The sequence below is a fragment of the Perognathus longimembris genome, chromosome 1, assembly GCF_023159225.1.
Source record: "Perognathus longimembris pacificus isolate PPM17 chromosome 1, ASM2315922v1, whole genome shotgun sequence".
Classification (NCBI taxonomy): domain Eukaryota; kingdom Metazoa; phylum Chordata; class Mammalia; order Rodentia; family Heteromyidae; genus Perognathus; species Perognathus longimembris.
In genome coordinates, this window is record NC_063161.1 from 62338516 (window position 1) to 62358202 (window position 19687).

Genomic DNA, 19687 nt, shown 5'->3' on the forward strand with positions numbered 1-19687 from the left:
ATACTCACTAATATAGAATGATTTTTCTAGTTTGCATTTCACCTTAAAACAAATACCATCAGAAAGAGTAAAATACAAGTTCTCATGTAACAGGAGGATTACAGTCCAGACCAGCTTAAGCAAAAAAAAAGTGAGACCCTATCTCAAAAATAACCAAAACAAAAAGGGCTGAAGTGTTATGGTGCCTGCGTCATGAGTACAAGGTCTTGAATAAAAGCCCTAGCACCACCATCAAGAGAAAAAATAATAGAACTTTTATCTATAATAAGTATGTACGATCATCTTTTGTTATGTTAAATAGAACATAGTATATCTACCTATATTATTTAGACTGTATAAATAGTATGGATATGATTTAAAGTATATGAGAAGATATAAGTTATAAACAACTCAGCATTTTATATAAGAGACTTGGGCATCTGTGGACTTGGGTATTCCCAGAAGTCTGTTCTTGGAACTAATCCCTCTTCATCCCCCTGGGCATACCAAGGGATTAATGTAGTTGAAGAAGCAGTATTTTTTGCACTTCTCCCCAAATAAAACACCCTCTTCTCTTTCAAAATCACTTGAGTGAAATTGCCGTTAGTATCAAGGAACCAGAGGAAAAAAGCACAGGCTTTGCTATGAATGAGAGATTTCTGTTCAGATGTTGGCTCCAGCTCTTCTTATTAAGAACTTCTTAGTCATATTAATTAAAACTCTGTAAGAGTTGTTGTATTTGTTATATAGTGCATATATAGTGGCAGTTACTACTTAGAACAGAAGACAATATGGAGAATAAAGTGAAAGAACCCACACACTATTTTAGTTCCTTGTCATGTACAATTAAGGATTAACAACTTGATGAAACTGAATTAAAAATAAAACAAGTAAAAATAATATTCTTTAATGTTTCAAAACAATGTTTCAACACCTTAACCAATTTTTACAAAAACACTTGTCAAATTCGAGTCACTCCTCAACTAAAAATGTTGGTTTTAGGTAATTAGGATTTATCAGTCCTTCTTCTGGTAAGTACTATATGTATGTAACATATCTATAATAAACATGTATATCACACATTTAAATTGCCTAATAGATAACTGGAGAATTGAATTTATCTGTTTTTGTGTTTTTTAAATATGCAAGAGAAAAAGGGTATCATTTAAAAACTTTCCAGATGCTGGTAGCTCACATCTGTAATCTTACTCTCAAAACTGAAAGCTGAGGATCAAGGTTCAAAGCCTGCCCAGGCAGAAAAGCCTGCTGACTTTTACAACTCTAATCAACCACCAAAAGAGCTGGAAGTAGAATTATGGCGCAAGTGGTAGAGTACCAGCTTTAAGTGAGAAAAAGCCGAATGAGAGTACAAGGCCTTGGGTTTAAGCCCTAGTACCAGCACATACAAAAAGTACTATTACAAAAGGTATTGTCACTAACTGTATTTTATACATAAATCTTTCATAAATAAGAGTATTAGAGAGGAGAAAGACACTTAAAAATCTAATATTCTAGGATTAGTTTTACTAAGATATTTGATAGCATAGTCTTTCAAAAGTTATTTCTTGCACTGATATTCTTTAAAAACTTTCAGATGTTATGTGTGATAGAAGCAATTCCAAGATAAGATTGTAATGTAGTTCTGTTAGGAGTGTTTGGTCTTATTAGAAAACCCTGGAGTATTCAACACAGAATAGAGAAAATGCATCTATTAATGGTGACAAATTAACCCCATAGAGACTAGTAAAGAGTAAACAATGTATGCAGAGAATCTAACAAGCATAGTTAACAAGATGTAATAAGATATTTAAAAACAAATCTTACCAATCCTGAAAATACCATATTAAAGGAAGGGTTTTAGATTGAAATTGTAAGTGAAATAAAGTATTTCTTAAAACTTCTTTGAAAAGAAAAAAGATATGTACAGAAAAGACCAATGCAAAATTGTTATATAAGAAAAAATGAAATCGTATGACATTACTTGAAAATATGCTTCAATATTTTATATTTAAAGATATGAGTTTACAATATTTGTATATATGTGTATATTTTACTACATACATTTTACCTATAGTGGCCTAACACATGAAAACATTATTTCACTTAGACAAAACATTTTTCGTATATGTGTGCCGTTACTAGAGCTTCAATTTAGGGCCCTGTGCTCTCACTTGGCTTTATCTCTTAAGGTGGGTACTCTACCACTTATGCTGTGCCTCCACTGGTTTATTGGAGGTAAGAATCTCATGGAATTTTTTTTTTGGGGGGGGGGGCGCTGGGCTGGCTTCAAACCTCAATCCTCAGATCTCATCTTCCTGAGTAGCTGGGTTTACAGGTGTGAGCCACCAGTGCAAAGTAATTTAAGATAATGACTTATCTTAGAGGTTTTAGATCTTGGAATTATATACCATATTTTCTAATCTGTTATTCCATCTGAATTTACCTTTAGTCCTTCATGTTCATTATGTTAGAGATTAAGTATATGAAAGTATATATATGTTAAGGCAAAAAGCAGTGGAAAGTGAGTTGAAACAATGGCAAAGAGAAAAGTAAAGAGAGAGAGGGGTGGGGTGGGGAGAATGGATGAAATGAGCGAAGAAAGCACACCACTCTCCCAGTCTTAGTCTGCTATTTCTCATCATTCATCCTTGGAGTGCTTTGCTTAGGCGGCTGTGGCCTTGGGCAAATCATTTGTAAAACTTAGAACCATGCCTGGCTCCTAGAAGATGCTCAGTAGATGGTTGTTGATATGATTAGCTTTTTGTCACAGACACCTATCAAGGAGGGAAGAGCACCTAAGATATTGGTCCTGACATCTAAGCAACTGGCCGTGTGTGACATGTGAGTATGAGCTTGCACATCAGAAGGAGCAAACGAGGGAGGCTGTTCTCAGAAATGGAGCCTGTATCCTCCTTACTGCCATGGGTGATGTCTTTACTTCTAAAATGTACCTTCAACAACATTGCTCATTCAGCATCACTTCTTCTCTACTATGCCTTATAATCCAAGAACAAATAAGCAAAATATACTATGTGCAATTTGAATATGCAGTAATTACATTTCTGTTGAACAGTTACCATGCCATTTATGATGAGGCATTGTGTCTGTCTTGTGGGGATACTGGGGATTGAACTCAGGGCCTTTCACTTGCCAAACATGTACTCTTTTACTTTAGCCAGACTCCAGGCCCTTTTGTGTTGGTTAGGTAGAATCTCATTTTATGTCTGAGCTGGCCTGCGCTGTGATCCTCATATTTGTGCTTCACTGTGTCACTGGGAATGACTGTGTGTCTTAACATTGCTCAGCCATTGGTTAAGATGGAAGTTTGTGAACTTCTTTGTGTTTGGGATGGCACTGAGCCACAATCTCCAGATCTGGGTTTTCCAAATAGCTAGGATTACAAACCTAGGCTGGTGCACTTGGCTCATGGAGGTGGCCTTTATTGTGAAGTATCTCTTGTGCTTACTTTAAATGGCTCATCGGTAAAAATATATTATGTAATGTGGAGTAAGTCTTTTGCCAGAATCATATACATGTAGACTCCACACATAATTGCAAGTGTCATTTCCCACTCCAAGTTTTGTCTTTTTGCTCTTGATAGTGTCTGAAGGAAGTTTATAATTTTAATCTACTCCAATTTGTCAATAATTTTCTTTGTGTTTGATAGTTTTATGGCTTAGTTATATTTGCTTAACTGAACACTGTAAATATTTTCCTATTTTGTGTTCTAGAAATATAGTTGGTTTTTCATTTATATTTAGATCTTTAGACCATTTACAATTGATAATTATATATGGCATGAGTTAAGGCCATATATATTTTCCTGAGATTCATCAAGATGACAAAGAGAGAAAGTGATCAAAGAGTCTCAAATTATGTTGAAAAGTATGGAGGAAACATATTGCTTTTTATTTAAAAAACTAAGCTACTTCATTTTTAGAATAATTTAAGCTTTTTTTTTTGTAAGAAAAAGAATTCTCAAATATCTCTCTCCAGTTGTTTCCTCTATTCTTTACATCGTATTTCAATGTGGAATATCTGTTACACAGGATGAACCAGTATTCATACGTTATTAACTAAAATCCATAATTTCCATTATGGTTCCTTCTTGGTGTTATCCAGTAGTGGGGGTCTTGATAAACATTATGGGTCTGGATATAACATTAGCTCTAAAATCCTTTCTTACCTTCCACTCAGTGAAGTAGCCAGTTATGGGATTAATTTTCAATAGCTATTACTCTCAAAATTGAGAAGTTACAGTAAAATACATAGGTATAATATTAAATATAGAATCCTTAATTGGGGAATTTTCTATAAAGTAATTAAAATATATGTGACAAGGAAAGTGAAGTGTGTTGACTTAGGATATAAAGTAGGTGAATAGTTTCAGGTCCTGGATCTCTCTTCTCCTTTCTCCTCTTCTCTGCTTTCTTCTTCTCTCCTCTGCTTTCTTCTTCTCTCCTCTTTCCCCGATCTCCCTTCCTCCTCTTCCCTTAGAAAGAAAGACTTGATCTTATGGTCGTCCTGCTCCCAGCTCCTGAATGCTTTGCAGGCATGCACACTATTCTTGGCTCAGGGATTTCTGTCTCTGACACAATGAATCTGTCCTTTTCATGGAGGACAGGCAGATAGCTGTGACATGTATGACAAAATATTACTGGCACTGCCTTCACAATCAGTAAGTTGAATGTTGCATGAAGTATGTGGGAAACTGTTTGTTCATGGCTAAAAGCATGAAGAGAACCCAGTAGGCACTAATCTGCTAACCAGGACATTTCAGAATGTCTACTAGTCCAAATGTTATTTTTGCTCTTCTTAGCAGAGATTTCTATGAAAGCTACTGGAGAAAGGCCTTTTCATCCAAATTCATAGAAATCCTTGGATTATTAGAGATCATTAGCCAGTTTGGGCTCACAGAGTTTATATTCCTTTTTTTTTTTTTTTTTTTTTTGCCATTCCTGGGGCTTGAACTCAGGGCCTGAGTACTGTTCCTGGCTTCTTTTTGCTCAAGGATAGCATTCTGCCACTTGAGCCACAGCACCACTTCTGGCTATTTTTTATATATGTGGTGCTGAGGAATCGAACCCAGGGCTTCATGTATACAATGCAAGCACTCTTGCCCACTAGACCATATTCCCAGCCCCCAGAGTTGATATTCTTGGTGTTTTAACTGATATAGCAATTCATTGCTTTGGTAATTTTCCACGAATCCCATATTAGTTTTTTGTTTTGTTTTTGTGACTACCTAAATTTTATTACACGTATAACTGTATTCATAAGAATTTCATAAGAGCTGAAAGCGGAGCTCCAGTGGCTCACATCTGTAATCCTCGTTCCTCAAGAAGCTGAGATCTAAGGATCAGATCACCATTTAAGGTCAGCTCAGGCAGGAAACTCTTAATCTTCAGTTAACTACCAAAAGCTTGAGCTGTGGCTTAAGTGGTAGAATGCTAGCTTTGAGAACTAAAGCTGAAGGTCCGTGGCCAGGCCCTGAGTTAAGCCCTAGGACTGGTACAAACACATACATACAAACACATAGACAAACACAAAGAATTTCTAAAGCTGAGTGTGGTGGATACTTGTAATTCAAGTATTTTGTAGATTAAGGCTGAAGAATCACAGGTTTAAGTCTAGCTTGGGCTATATAACAAGACTGTAGCAAAAAAAAAAAGGGAGAATGAATGGCAATACCTTTGTACAGTGACTTAAAGATAATAAAAATATTCTAAAAAACAAAAAGAAAAAACAAAAACTACATTCTTTCCCCAATATATTTTTCTTTCTTTTTTATTTGGTATGTCTTAGTTGTAACTAGCAAAAGGCTTCTCTTACATGTGTACACAATCCTGGGTCCTATTCATCCATTATTGTTCTTATCCCCTCTCCTCCCTCCTTTTCCTTTCCTATTCACCCCTAGCACTCCCTTACTCTGTCCACATTAGTTAGTTTTTGTTTTGTAATACCTGTCTTTGTGCAGCTGGTTTATTTCATTTCGTGTAATGATCTGGATTCCATCTGTTTTTCTTTTTCTTTTTTATTGGACATGGGGTTTGAACTCAGGGCCTAGTGCTGTCCCTGAGCTTTGATGCTCAAGGCTAATACTCTAACACTTTGATCCACAGCTCCACTGCCAGTTTGGGGTGGTTAATTGGAGATACGAGTCTCGTGGATTTTTCTTCTCAGGCTGACTTTGAACTGCAATCCTCAGGTCTCAGTCTCCTGAGTAGCTAGGATTACAGGCGTAAGTCACCAGTGTCCAGCTCCATCTGTTCTTCTAGAAATGGCATAATCTGATTCTCTGTTGTGTCCCTGTATTGCATTTTCTTTTATCTGTTCACACAGTGATAGGCACCTAGCCTGATTCTGAAATCTGACTATTGTGAATAGTTCTGTGATAAAAATTGATACACTGATATTTCTATAGTAAACTATATATACATAGAAAGATATACATTTCATATATATGTGGCTGGATCATATAGGAATTCTGTTTTTCTTTTTTTTTTTTTCTGCCAGTCTTGGGCCTTGGACTCAGGGCCTGAGCACTGTCCTGGCTTCTTTTTGCTGAAGGTTAGCACTCTGCCACTTGAGCCACAGCGCCACTTCTGGCCATTTTCTGTATATGTGGTGCTTGGGAATTGAACCTAGGGCTTCATGTATACAAGGCAAGCACTCTTGCCACTAGGCCATATTCCCAGCCCTCTGTTTTTCATTTTTGAGGAACCTCCATACTGACTTCCACAAGTCTTTGACTCATTTATATATGTGTCAGCAGACAGTATGAGTTTCTTTCCCCCCATATCCATACATGCATTTGTTGTCATCTGTTTTCTTGATGATACCAACTCTGTGGGGATGAGGTAGAATCTCAATGTAAAACTATCTCAGAATAACATCTGGATAGAACTTATATATTTATGTTGTAACAAGAGCAGAATTTTTAATATAAACTATGAGGAAATACGTATCAAAGTGGTCCAAGGGCTAACTCACGTCATTACTGATTTCTTCATTAATTTATAACACCTAATTTGGAATTTTGGAGCTAATCTTACTGCAGGCCCTAATAAGGAATCAACTTGATAGAAAGGCTGAAATATAACCTGGTTCAACAATAGTAATAACTGGAGAAGATAATGGGGCCACCATTGCAGCATTTTCTGTGTACTACATGTTTGACTAACACAATATTTTACTTTTAACCCTGGGATACTAGGTTGAGATGAGTTATTATTTCCCTCATTTTAATGACTAGAAAACAGGTGTACAGAGGGTGTCTTTCCAGAAGTAGTAGAACGTGAATTCATGACTTAGTCTGGATTTCTGGCTTTTAACCAATAACCTAAGAGTGTCCATCAATCCACTGGTCCATCTGTCCATCCCTTCATCCACCCCTTCACTATACACTATGGAGTACTGTGTGTGAGGTCCTGTACTGAATAGGAAGATTTACACATGAAAGTATTTTGACCCTCAAGAAAATTGTAATCCACTGGAAAAGACAGATGAGCATTTTTAGGAAAATCTGTAATTAAAATTAATAGATGCTTTATTCTTCTTGAAGAGGAGAGTTAGGAAAATAAAGAGCTAGGCAGTAAAAAAAAAGCACATTAAAGTTGGAGTAAATAAAACATGCCAATACCAGGAGACTGACGGAACAGGGCTAAGTTTGGAATGCAGGTGAATCTTGAGAAAGGCACTCTAGACTGAAGGCCAGATAGTTTGTATTTCTGTTCAAGAAACCACATCATGAATATTCACCAATAGTACTTATTGACCAGATCAGCAGTATCTTATTGCATAGGTTTAATGATCGCAGGGAGTGGGATATATGAAAAAGAGAAAGAAAACTACATGAAAACACTCTTCATTCCTCTAGATTTAACTGTCCTAGCTTTCATTTTAGAAGAGAATAAAAGGAAGCTTCAAATAAAATCTATGTATCCAACACTGCATTTTTAATAATTCATTCTATTTCTAGAAAATTGCTAATACTAATGAAATATTAATTGCTTTTTTAAAACCACTATTTAGTTTATCTAAAATAAGACATTGAGTTATTTTGAAGAAGGAACTCAATAGTTGTGTGATTGGCTTTTAGATCTAGAGGATGGCCAGAAGCAAGCCATGGTCAGCGACCGCACAGAAGCCTTCACCACTGCGAGGAACTTGCTTGCCTCAGGAGCTGATGCAATTGAGAGGATTATGTCTTCCTACAAGGAGGTATTTGACATTTCTTGTCAATCTGATTAAAGTAAGATAAATCATAAGAATATCAAACAAAATATAAACCAACAAGTACACATAGTATTTCAGAAATACCTCTCTCTACCCTAGCTTTTAAGAATACCCTCAAGGTTTAGAAGGTGCCTCTAAACTTCTGCTTGCTATGCTGTTAGATTCTTCCCCTTTTTGTCTATAGGATTACTTATCCGCTTCTAAATTGTAAAAAAAAAAAAAAAAAACAACCCCAAAACCCTCATCTATGTCTCTTTACTACCTCTAACTTACCCTCCTGACTTACTGCCTGGACCTCCAGGTTCCATTGACTCCTGGTTATTGGATAGAGGGTATTCCAGCTTAATCCGAGTGAATCAAAGGAGTTCATAGAGAAAGCCAGTCCTAAAAGAACTTAATATAAAAACAAGAATTGCATATAGGGTTGTAACAGTAAATAAGTAACTACTGAATACAGGGCCCAGGATCAGTTGTTATATTGAAATTGTATTCTTTAGGAACACCAAATCTAATTTTATAGACAGGTATACAAGGTATCTGTATATAATTGTGAACTTGTAAGATTGACACAACAGTACTTGGTAAGGGCTGCTTTGGGTCTTAAACGGTGCTCACAGGTGCTGGTAGACTGGCATTCCCAATTCAAATGGGCAGAAGGAACACAAGAAAGATGGCAAACAATGAAGTCTTATCTCCCACTCAAAACAAGCAGGAAGCAGAGCAGTCAATCAAAAACATAGAAGAGAACCCCCAAAATGCTCTACAAAGTCTACTGATAAACATGATAAATGAAAAGTTTGAATCTCTTCAGTCAATTATTCTAGAGCGTGAGAAGGCAAAGCAAAAATTAATGGAGAATTTCAGAGCATCCACAAATAGAAAGATAAATGAACTTCAAGAGTCAAATGAAAGGATAGCTACCCAGCTTAAAGATTTGAGAGACAACACTCAAAACCAAAGTAATGAAGTTAATGAAGTAAAGAAGTCCATACAAGACCTAAGAAATGACATGGAAATCATCAGGAAAGACCAGTCAGAAGGAAAAGAAATTCGAAATCAAGTAGCTAGCCTACAGTCCCGAATAACTGAAGCAGAGATCGAATCTCAGGAGTTGAAGATTCCTTAGATTCTATGGAGAAAGATCAAAAACCAATACAAATCCAGTCCAATCAACAAAACAGATCGCTACAGGATAATCAAGACACGATCAGGAAGCCCAATTTAAGGATAATAGGTATTGAAGAAAACTTGGAGAAAGAGGTTAATGGGATAGGCAATCTATTTAACAGAATATTAGCTGAGAACTTCCCAAATATCCAGAAGGAAAGGCCTATACAGATACAAGAAGCATTTAGAACCCCAAACCGACCAGACCAAAATAGGACATCCCACCGACACATTGTGATCAAAACAGGATCAGTAGGGCTGGGGATATAGCCTAGTGGCAAGAGTGCCTGCCTCGGATACACGAGGCCCTAGGTTCGATTCCCCAGCACCACATATACAGAAAATGGCCAGAAGCGGCGCTGTGGCTCAAGTGGCAGAGTGCTAGCCTTGAGCGGGAAGAAGCCAGGGACAGTGCTCAGGCCCTGAGTCCAAGGCCCAGGACTGGCCAAAAAAAAAAAAAAAAAAACAGGATCAGTAGAGTACAAGGAAAGAATCCTTAAAGCTGTTAGGGAGAAGAAAACAATCACATATAAAGGAAAAGCAATCAGAATTACCCCAGACGACTCAGCAGAGACCATGAAAGCAAGGAGAGCCTGGAATGAAGTATACCAAACACTAAATAAAAATAACTACCAACCAAGAATTCTGTACCCAGCCAAACTCTCATTCATAGCCGAAGGTCAAATAAAAGTCTTCCACAGTAAGGAAAAACTGAAACAATATATTTCCACCAAACCAGCGTTACAAAAAATCCTCAAAGATGTACTATACAGGGAAAATAATCAAGATCCCAATACAGACAGAGAAATGAACCCTAAATAGTAAACATCAGATCAAGAAATGGGAAGACACAGCTTTAAACAAGATAGTGATAATGAAAGGAACAAACTATCATCTCTCAATCCTAACTCTCAACATTAACGGACTTAATTCTCCATTCAAACGACATAGGCTCATAAGTTGGATCAAAAATCAAGATCCATCTTTCTGCTGCCTCCAAGAGACACATCTATCCAGCAAAAGTAAACATCTTCTAAAAGTGAAAGTCTGGAATCAAATCTATCAAGCAAATAGCCCCCATAAGCAGGCTGGAGTAGCAATCCTAGTATCAGACAAAATTGACTTCAAATTAAAAAAGGTAAGAAGAGACAAAGAAGGCTACTACATACTAGTAAAGGGATCTCTCCTACAGGAAGATATAACCATTCTAAATATCTACGCACCAAATGCAGGAGCACCCAACTTCATCAAACAAACACTACTGACTCTGAAAACATTCATAGACCCAAACACATTGATAGTTGGGGACTTTAACACTCCACTATCACCGCTGGACAGATCAACACACCAAAAACTGAACAAAGAAACCACAGATCTTAATAATTGCATAGACCAACTAGATTTAACCAACATCTACAGAATATTCCACCCAGCAACAACAGAATACACATTCTTCTCCGCAGCACATGGAACATTCTCCAAAATAGATCACATCTTAGGGCACAAAGAATATCTTACAAATTCAGAAGTATCAAAACCATTCCCTACATTCTCTCAGACCACAATGGAATAAAATTAGAGTTCAACTCAAACAGCCACCACAGAAAATCCTACAATTCATGGCGACGAAACAACACACTGCTGAACCATCAGTGGGTCATTGAAGAACTTAAAACGGAAATTCAAATGTTTATGGACTTCAACCAAGTTGAGGACACAAAGTACCAGCTCCTTTGGGACACAACAAAGGCAGTACTCAGAGGTAAATTTATATCTCTGAGTACAAACATCAACAAACTGGAGAAACAGCAATTCAATAATTTAGGGAAGCACCTTAATTTTCCTGAGAGAGAACAGCAAGCCAAACCCCAAGTCAATAGAAGCAAATAATTAAAATCAAATCAGAATTAAATCAATTAGAGATGAAAAAAACCATCGAAAGAATCAACAAAACAAAGAGTTGGTTCTTTGAAAAAATCAACAAGACAGACAGACCCCTGGCAAACCTGACCAAAAAACGAAGGCAGCACACTCAAACAAGATAAGAGATGAAACAGGTAACATCACCACAGAAATAACCGAAATTCAGAAAATAATAAAGGACTATTTTGCAAACCTCTATGCCAACAAATTCGAGAACTTGGAAGAAATGGATGATTTCCTAGAAAAAAATTCATATCCCCAAACTCAACCATGAAGATTTAAACCTTCTAAACAGACCCATATCCAGTATTGAAATAGAAACGGCAATAAATGATCTCCCATCCAAGAAAAGCCCAGGTCCAGATGGATTCACTGCAGAATTCTACAAGGCCTTCAAAACAGAACTCACACCAATATTTCTCAAACTCTTCAATGAAATTGAAAGAGAGCATTCACTACCAGACTCATTCTATGAAGCCAGTATAACCCTCATCCCAAAACCAGGCAGGGACTCATCATGGAAAGGACTACAGACCTATTTCCCTGATGAACATAGACGCACAAATTCTCAACAAAATTCTGGCCAATCGACTTCAACAGGTCATCAAAAAAATCATACACCACGATCAAACTGGATTCATCCCAGGGATGCAAAGTTGGTTTAATATACGCAAGTCAATTAATGTAATCCACCACATCAACCGGAGCAAGGTAAAGAACCACATGGTTTTATCTCTGGATGCAGAAAAAGCGTTCGATAAAATCCAGCACCCATTTATGCTAAGAGCCCTGGAAAAACTGGGATTCCAGGGAACATTCCTGAATACAATCAAGGCTGTTTATGACAAACCAACATCAAGCATAACTCTAAATGGTGAAAAACTAAAGCCATTCCCTTTAAAATCAGGAACAAGGCAGGGATGTCCACTCTCTCCCCTGCTCTTCAACATAGTACTAGAATTCCTAGCCAGAGCAATTAGGCAAGAAGAAAATATAAAGTGGATCCAAATAGGAAAAGATGAAGTTAAACTTTCGCTCTGTGCAGATGACATGATCCTATACCTAAAGAATCCCATAGACTCTACCCCCAAGCTACTAGAGCTGATCCAAACTTTGGCAAAGTTGCAGGATATAAAATAAACCTTCAAATATCAACGGCCTTTCTCTATGCTAACGACCCGAAGACTGAGGCTGAAATCAGGAAAGCAACTCCTTTTGCAATAGCCCCCATAAAATACCTAGGAATAACCTTAACCAAAGAAGTGAAAGACCTCTTTGATGAGAACTTTAAAAGCTTGAAAAATGAAATTAAGTCAGAACTAAGGAAATGGAAAAACCTCCCATGCTCCTGGATTGGGAGGATTAATATAATCAAAATGGCAATATTGCCAAAGGCTATCTACAAATTCAATGCAATACCCATTAATATCCCAACACAATTTTTTAATGAAATAGAGGAAGCAATCCAGAAATTCATATGGAACAATAAAAGACCTAGAATAGCAAAAACAATCCTAAGCAGAAAGAACAGTGCTGGAGGAATTACAATACCCAACTTCAAGCTGTATTATAAAGCTATAGTAATAAAAACAGCTTGGTATTGGTTGGCACTGGAACAGGCCTGAAGACCAATGGAACAGAATTGAAGACCCAGAAATGAACCCACAGAACTACGTCTACTTAATCTTGGATAAAGGAGCTAAAACAATAGTATGGAAGAAAGATAGCCTCTTTAACAATTGGTGCTGGCAAAACTGGCTCAACACATGCAACAAACTAAAACTAGATCCTTATATATCACCATGCACCAAAATCACTTCCAAATGGATTAAAGACCTCGAAATCAAAACAGACACCCTGAAAACACTAAAGGAATGAGTAGGAGAAACACTTGGCCTCCTTGGCGCAGCATGGAACTTCCTTAACAAAGACCCAGAAAGGCTATAAATCAAAGAAAGTTTGGACAAATGGGACTGCATCAAACTGCAGAGCTTCTGTAGGGCAAAGGACATAGCTCGCAAGATAAACAGAAAGCCCACAGACTGGGAGAAGTTCTTTACTGGCCATACAATGGACAAAGGCTTCATATCTAAAATATATGCAGAACTAAAAAAATTACCTTCTTCCAAAACAAAACCGCAAAGAACCAATAGCCCCCTCAGAAAGTGGGCTAAAGACTTACAAAGAGACTTCTCTGATGAGGAAATGAGAATGGCCAAGAGACATATGAAAAAGTGCTCTACATCACTGGCCATAAAAGAAATGCAAATCAAAACAACATTGAGATTCCATCTCACCCCAGTAAGAATGTCATATATCAAGAAAACTAACAATAACAATTGTTGGTGGGGATGTGGCCAAAAGGGAACCCTACTTCATTGTTGGTGGGAATGTAAACTGGTTCAACCACTCTGGCAAGCAGTATGGAGATTCCTCAGAAGGCTGCATATAGAACTCCCCTATGACCCAGCAGTCCCACTTTTGAGTATGTATCCAAAAGACCACAAACAGAATCACAGGAATGCCACCAGCACAACAATGTTCATCACAGCACAATTTGTCATAGCTAGAATCTGGAACCAACCCAGATGCCCCTCAGTAGACGAATGGATCAGGAAAATGTGGTACATATACACAATGGAATTTTATGCCTCTATCAGAAAGAATGACATTGTTCCATTTGTAAGGAAATGGAAGGACTTGGAAAAAATTATGCTAAGTGAAATGAGCCAGACCCAAAGAAACATGGACTCTGTGGTCTCCCTTATTGGGAATAATTAGTACAGGTTTAGGCAAGTCAGCAGAGCATCACAAGGCCCAATAGCTATACCCCTATGAACACATAAGATGATTCTTTGTGAAATGAACTCCATGTTATGGAAACAATTGTTATATCACAGTTGTAACTGCTTTCAACGTCCCATGTGTATCTGTAGCTTCTATTATTGATGATGTTCTTGTATCACCTTCTTGTGTTTGTACCTTCACTATCTCTGTAATCTTATCTGAGTATATTGGAAACCATGTATACTGGTATTGGAAGTAGGAAATTGAAAGGGAATACCAAATTTGAGAGACACAGGGTAAAAAAAGACAAACAACTACAAAAGCAATACTTGCAAAAATGTTTGGTGTATGTGAACTGAACACCTCGGGGTGGGGGGAAGGGAAAGGGAGAGGAGGGAGGGGAGTATGAGGGACAAGGTAACAAACAGTACAAGAAATGTATCCAATGCCTAACGTATCAAACTGTAACCTCTCTGTACATCAGTTTCATAATAAAAATTTGAAAAAAAATGCTATAAAACGGAAAACAAAACAAACCCTCATCTATGGACTCTGGAATCAGTGTCTGTATTTACATTCTTGCTTCTGTATTTACCAATTTAGTGAGCTTAGTTAATTTCCCTAAACCCTCTGTACTTTTGTTTAGTGGCCTGTAAAAAAGGGAAGATGATGGTACTGATTAAGGACTATTGCTTGTTAATAAATGTAGAATACTGATGACAATATATTTTTCTTCTTTTGTTGTACTGGGTAGTGTACCCAGGGCCTTTGCACAGGCTAGCTAAGCCCTTTCCCACTGAGTTAGATTCCACAACCCTGGAAACAGTATACTTTCAGCATTCAACAAATGTCAGCTAATAAGGATACTTGTGTATCTTGCAGGCTTTAGCCATCTTTCACAGATGAAGTCTCTCACACCATTTATAAAGCCTCTGTCTCCCCTCTAACCTCCAGCTGCCTTCCCTGCAGTTTACATCTTCCTTCTCTGTCTTTATCTGCATCCAACTGACGCTGCACCACCTTCTCTTGTTCTATCTCTTGGGAAAAGGGTTCTCTTAATCGCTTCTATATTCCTAATACTCATTTTAATGCTTTGAATAATATGTGTATAGCTAGTAAAAATAAAGAATGGTAACAGACATGCATCCCTCAGGGTTAGGATTAAAATCACTTTATCCATCTCAGATATTCCTATGAACAGTCATTCTCACTATTAATTTACTCTTGTGGTTTTCACGTCAATATAAATTGCTAGAGCCTTATTATAGATTTAGCTTCTAAGCTAACCTTAAGTCCACTAGATAATGCAGTTTTAAACTCTGTTCTTTTACAAATGATTTACTGAAAGTTTTTTTGTTTTTTTTTGCTAGTACTGGGACTTGAGCCCACAGCCTTTTTAGCTTTTCATGCTTAACTGGATGCTGTCCTTGAGCTCTTTGGCTCAAAGCTAGTGCTGTACCACTTTCTGGTTTTCTGGTGGTTAATTGGAAATAAGTAAGAGTCTCACAGAATTTCCTGCCAGGGCTGGCTTTGAACCTTGATTCTCAGATCTCAGTCTCCTGAGTAGCTAGGATTATAGGCTTGAGGCATCTTCCTCCTGAACCTTCTGGACTAAAATAAAACAAAGATGTATTTCATTTTATCTTATACTATTACCTAGAAAAATTCATATATTTAATGTTTTTTCCTGCAATTTAAAACTCATGTGGCTTGAAAAGAAGCTGGGTTTGGGGTTATGTATGGAAAATGATTTAGAGCTACTATTTAAAATCCTCTGTTTTCAATAGAATAAAACAATAATGTCACTGATGTTTTTAAATGAAATTTTAAAATTTCATCTTTTTTTCTTGGTGGTACTGAAGTTTGAACTCAGGGCCTAGTACCTATGTGCAGGTGTTCTTGAACCATGCTTCCAATCCCTGACTTTCTAATACTATGAAAATGAAATCTGTCATATGAACATGGGCCACATCAGAAGTGTGGTAAAAATATCTTTAAGACTCATTTCTCATTTTGAAACTTAGCTTGAATTAACATTTATTATGTGTTTTAAAATTCCAATAAAATGTACATTAATATTGGGACCAGCTGCACATGCCTGTAAGCCTAGCTATACAAGAGGCTGAGGATCATGGTTCAAAACCAGCCCCATCAGTCATCTGTAAAACTCTTACCTTTAATTAATGACCAAAAAGCCAGAAGTGGAGCTGTGGCTCAAATGGTGGAGTGCTATCTTTTTTTGTTTGTTTGTTTTTTGGCCATTCCTGGGCCTTGAACTCAGGGCCTGAGCACTGTCCCTGGCTTCTTTTTGCTCAAGGCTAGCACTCTACCACTTGAGCCACAGCGCCACTTCTGGCCATTTTCTGTATATGTGGTGCTAGGGAATCGAACCCAGGGCCTCATGTATACAAGGCAAGCACTCTTGCCACTAGGCCATATCCCCAGCCCCTGGAGTGCTATCTTTGAGCAAAAAAGGTCAGGGGCAGTGTCCAGGCACCGAATTCAAGCCTCAGGAGTGGTTTGCACATGCACATGCATGCATGCGCGTGCACACGCACACACCCACACCCATATAGTTATACTGATATCTAGTTTTATTGTTGCCTTGGTAAGCTTTTTTCCCTTTTGTTGTCATTAGTTATCAAATGTGTTATCTATTTTTCACATATAATAAAATAGAATCTCTAATATTACATCAAGCCAGGCTTTGTAGGCTCACATATGTAATCCTAGCTCAAGAGGCTGAGATCTGAGGATCTCGAAGCCAGCTCATGAGACTCTTATCTCCAATAAACTATACAGAAAAAGTTGGAAGTGGCACTGTGGGTCAAAGAGCACCCTCTAGCCTTGAGTAAAAGAAGCTCAGATACAGCACCCAGGCCCAGAGTTCAAATACCAGGACTGGAAAAATAAAAATTAAATGAAGAAGCTCATATAAATTTCATACTTATTTTAAGGCCTATCATGGATATAGTAACTTAATTTTATCTCTCTCTATTAATTTAGGTCACTGAATTAGCAGGCTATACTGCTCGAGTGTATAATATGTTTTGGGTATTTGATGAAGTGAAGAGAGGCATTTATAAAAGAGCTGCTGTCACTCAAGAGCCTGAAAATCAGAGCATGAATGGAACTAACATAGAATTACCCCTCAGTGAAACACGGGAAATTAAAGGTATCAAACCCTACTGCTTATTATACTTTCCTTATATTTAAGTATTATTTTATCAACAGAGCTAAGGGGATTTTTTTAGAAGATACCTTTCAATATTTATAAGGGATCATTATTTAAATAGCCAACATTATATAAGCTGCAATCCCTAAAATTAGCATTGCAGTGTGAAGGGCAGTGACTAGATACAATAAAAATGCTATACCAGCTGGGCACTGATGGCTCATACCTGTAACCCTAGCTATCCAGGAAGCTGAGATCCGAGGATCGCAGTTCAAAGCCAGCCCAGACAGTGAAGTCCATGTGACTCGTATCTCCAATTAACCATCAGAAAACTGGAAGTGGCGCTGTGGTTCAAGAGGTAGAGTGCTAGCCTTGAGCTGAAGAGGTCAGGGACAACTGTCAGGCCCAGAGTTCAGGCCTCACAACTGACAAAAAAATTATGCTACTTTTACTTTGGAAAACATGTCCTGAATTATATTTAGAAACATGTGGCTGAATAAATTGTTTGTTCTTAAAATTCAGTTAGCCAATACAATTAGAGCAAATGTCAAATTGTTTTTCATTTTCTTCTGTTTCTAAACTTGTTTGGTCATTATGTATTATAATATATTGTCCAATTTCTTAATTACATTTTTGGAGATTTTTCTTTTCTGTAAGAAAGACTGATATAGGGAAAATTAGCTGTAAAACATATGGCTGGGTTATAAAGATTACATTTAGCTGTGTTATCATAATGATGTTGACATTGGACTACTATAAAATAATGTTCCTCGAAAAGATTTCCTAAATAGATGTGTCAAAAATATACAAATATTCATTAAACTTTGTTTCATATCTATTTCTATTTTCCTATGAGTTATGAATATGAGTTTTGTGTATAATTACATCTCCCCATTATACTGTATTATACTTTCAGGTATTTAATTAGCAGTAAACTCTGATAGCTTTTGTAACATAAGCTAATCCTTAATTATAGGAAAAGTTATTGATGTGGATCATGGAATTATTTGTGAAAATGTTCCCATCATTACGCCAGCGGGAGAAGTTGTGGCTTCCAGTCTAAACTTCAAAGTAAGATGATACTCATGAGCTCTCTGATTGTTTCTATCACACTAATACAAAAGAACTCAGAATTCATGTACCTTATGTCAAATACTTGGAGGAGCATGTGGAAGGAGGAGAGATCAAAGGTATGCACAGTGGCTCGGGTATAGAAGCAGTTAGTTCCTAGGAGCAGAGAGAAAAGAGGAATTTCTATTGCTTTATTATCAGGTCAAAAATCAAAATGACACTATGAGCCTATGCCAGGTAGCTTTGGGGAAAATAGGAAATTTCTTCATAAATCAGTATATGGAAATGAATTTTAATTTTTCCTTACAGAAATTACAAAAATAATATGACTATTATAATACGTTGAGTAATCACATTTACTATTAAGAAAAAGAAGAAGATTCATAGAATTAAATTTAGCTTTGCTTTCTTTGGAGAATAACCTTCTATTTAATACTTTATGTCTTGATTATGAAAACTAAGCAGAAAATATCACTTAAGCCACAGCTCCTCTCCTGGCTTTTTGCTGGCTTAAAACAGAGTCTCATGGGCTTTATAATCAGGCTGACTTTTAACTGCTATCTTCAGATCTAGTCTCCTGAATAGATAGGATTATAGGCGTGAGCCACTAGTGGCCAGTTGGTATTAATATTTTTGGCATAAGTTCTCTGGCTTGATAAATAGTATGAGGTAAAAAGCATTCTTCATTTAGTGACTTTTCTTCTACAAATGGTGTCTTTAATTGTGAAGGTGGAAAAAAAAAAGATGACAATCTCTTCCTCTAGAAACCTATTTATTTTAAATCAATACAGGGGCAACACAACTTTCTATAATATTTTATAGTAAAATATAACTCCCTAAGTTAGAAATCAATAAATCTAAAAGATGTATACTTTTAAGATATTTTGAGAGATTGTGTGTCTCATCATGGTATATATCTTTAAAAAGTCGCTTGGGAAGAAACATGAAAGCTTGTATAAATTTAAACTTTCTTAATCTTGTCTAGTGAAAGAGGAAGCACATCATAAAATTCATTCAAGGTTTGTTGCAGAATTTTCTTTGATGCTGGCAAAATGATGCCCTTCATCTTTGAGTTTTCAGTATTGAAAAATCCACATCACTGATGCTGGGTATGAATATCCATTCACTACAAAGCAATCGTTACAGATACCCTGCAGATTTCTCTCTAATTCTTTCATTTTGCACTGATTGTCTTATTGACTACCAACATTTGTTCTTAGGGAAAAGAAAAACAATTTTTAAAGGATATTCCTTTTTCTTATTGTTCACAGTATCCTTTATTTAACACAGTAATACAACTTCTTCATCCTACTGAGTATAGTAGACACTCATGAAATTTATTTGAAC

General features: G+C 36.9%; 1 protein-coding gene across 2 annotated transcripts in view; it reads left to right on the forward strand.

The window, feature by feature from the left end:
• The window catches only part of Abcd2 (ATP binding cassette subfamily D member 2), a 69329-nt gene that overhangs the window by 3611 nt on the left and 46031 nt on the right, over positions 1 to 19687 (forward strand). The window contains exons 3-5 of one of the 2 annotated variants that reach the window (XM_048366460.1): positions 8081 to 8202; positions 17101 to 17269; positions 18246 to 18340. In XM_048366460.1, coding sequence (XP_048222417.1) covers positions 8081 to 8202; positions 17101 to 17269; positions 18246 to 18340 — 386 coding nt within the window. The remainder of the gene's footprint in view (positions 1 to 8080; positions 8203 to 17100; positions 17270 to 18245; positions 18341 to 19687) is intronic. The other variant, XM_048366470.1, reaches the window with a different exon arrangement.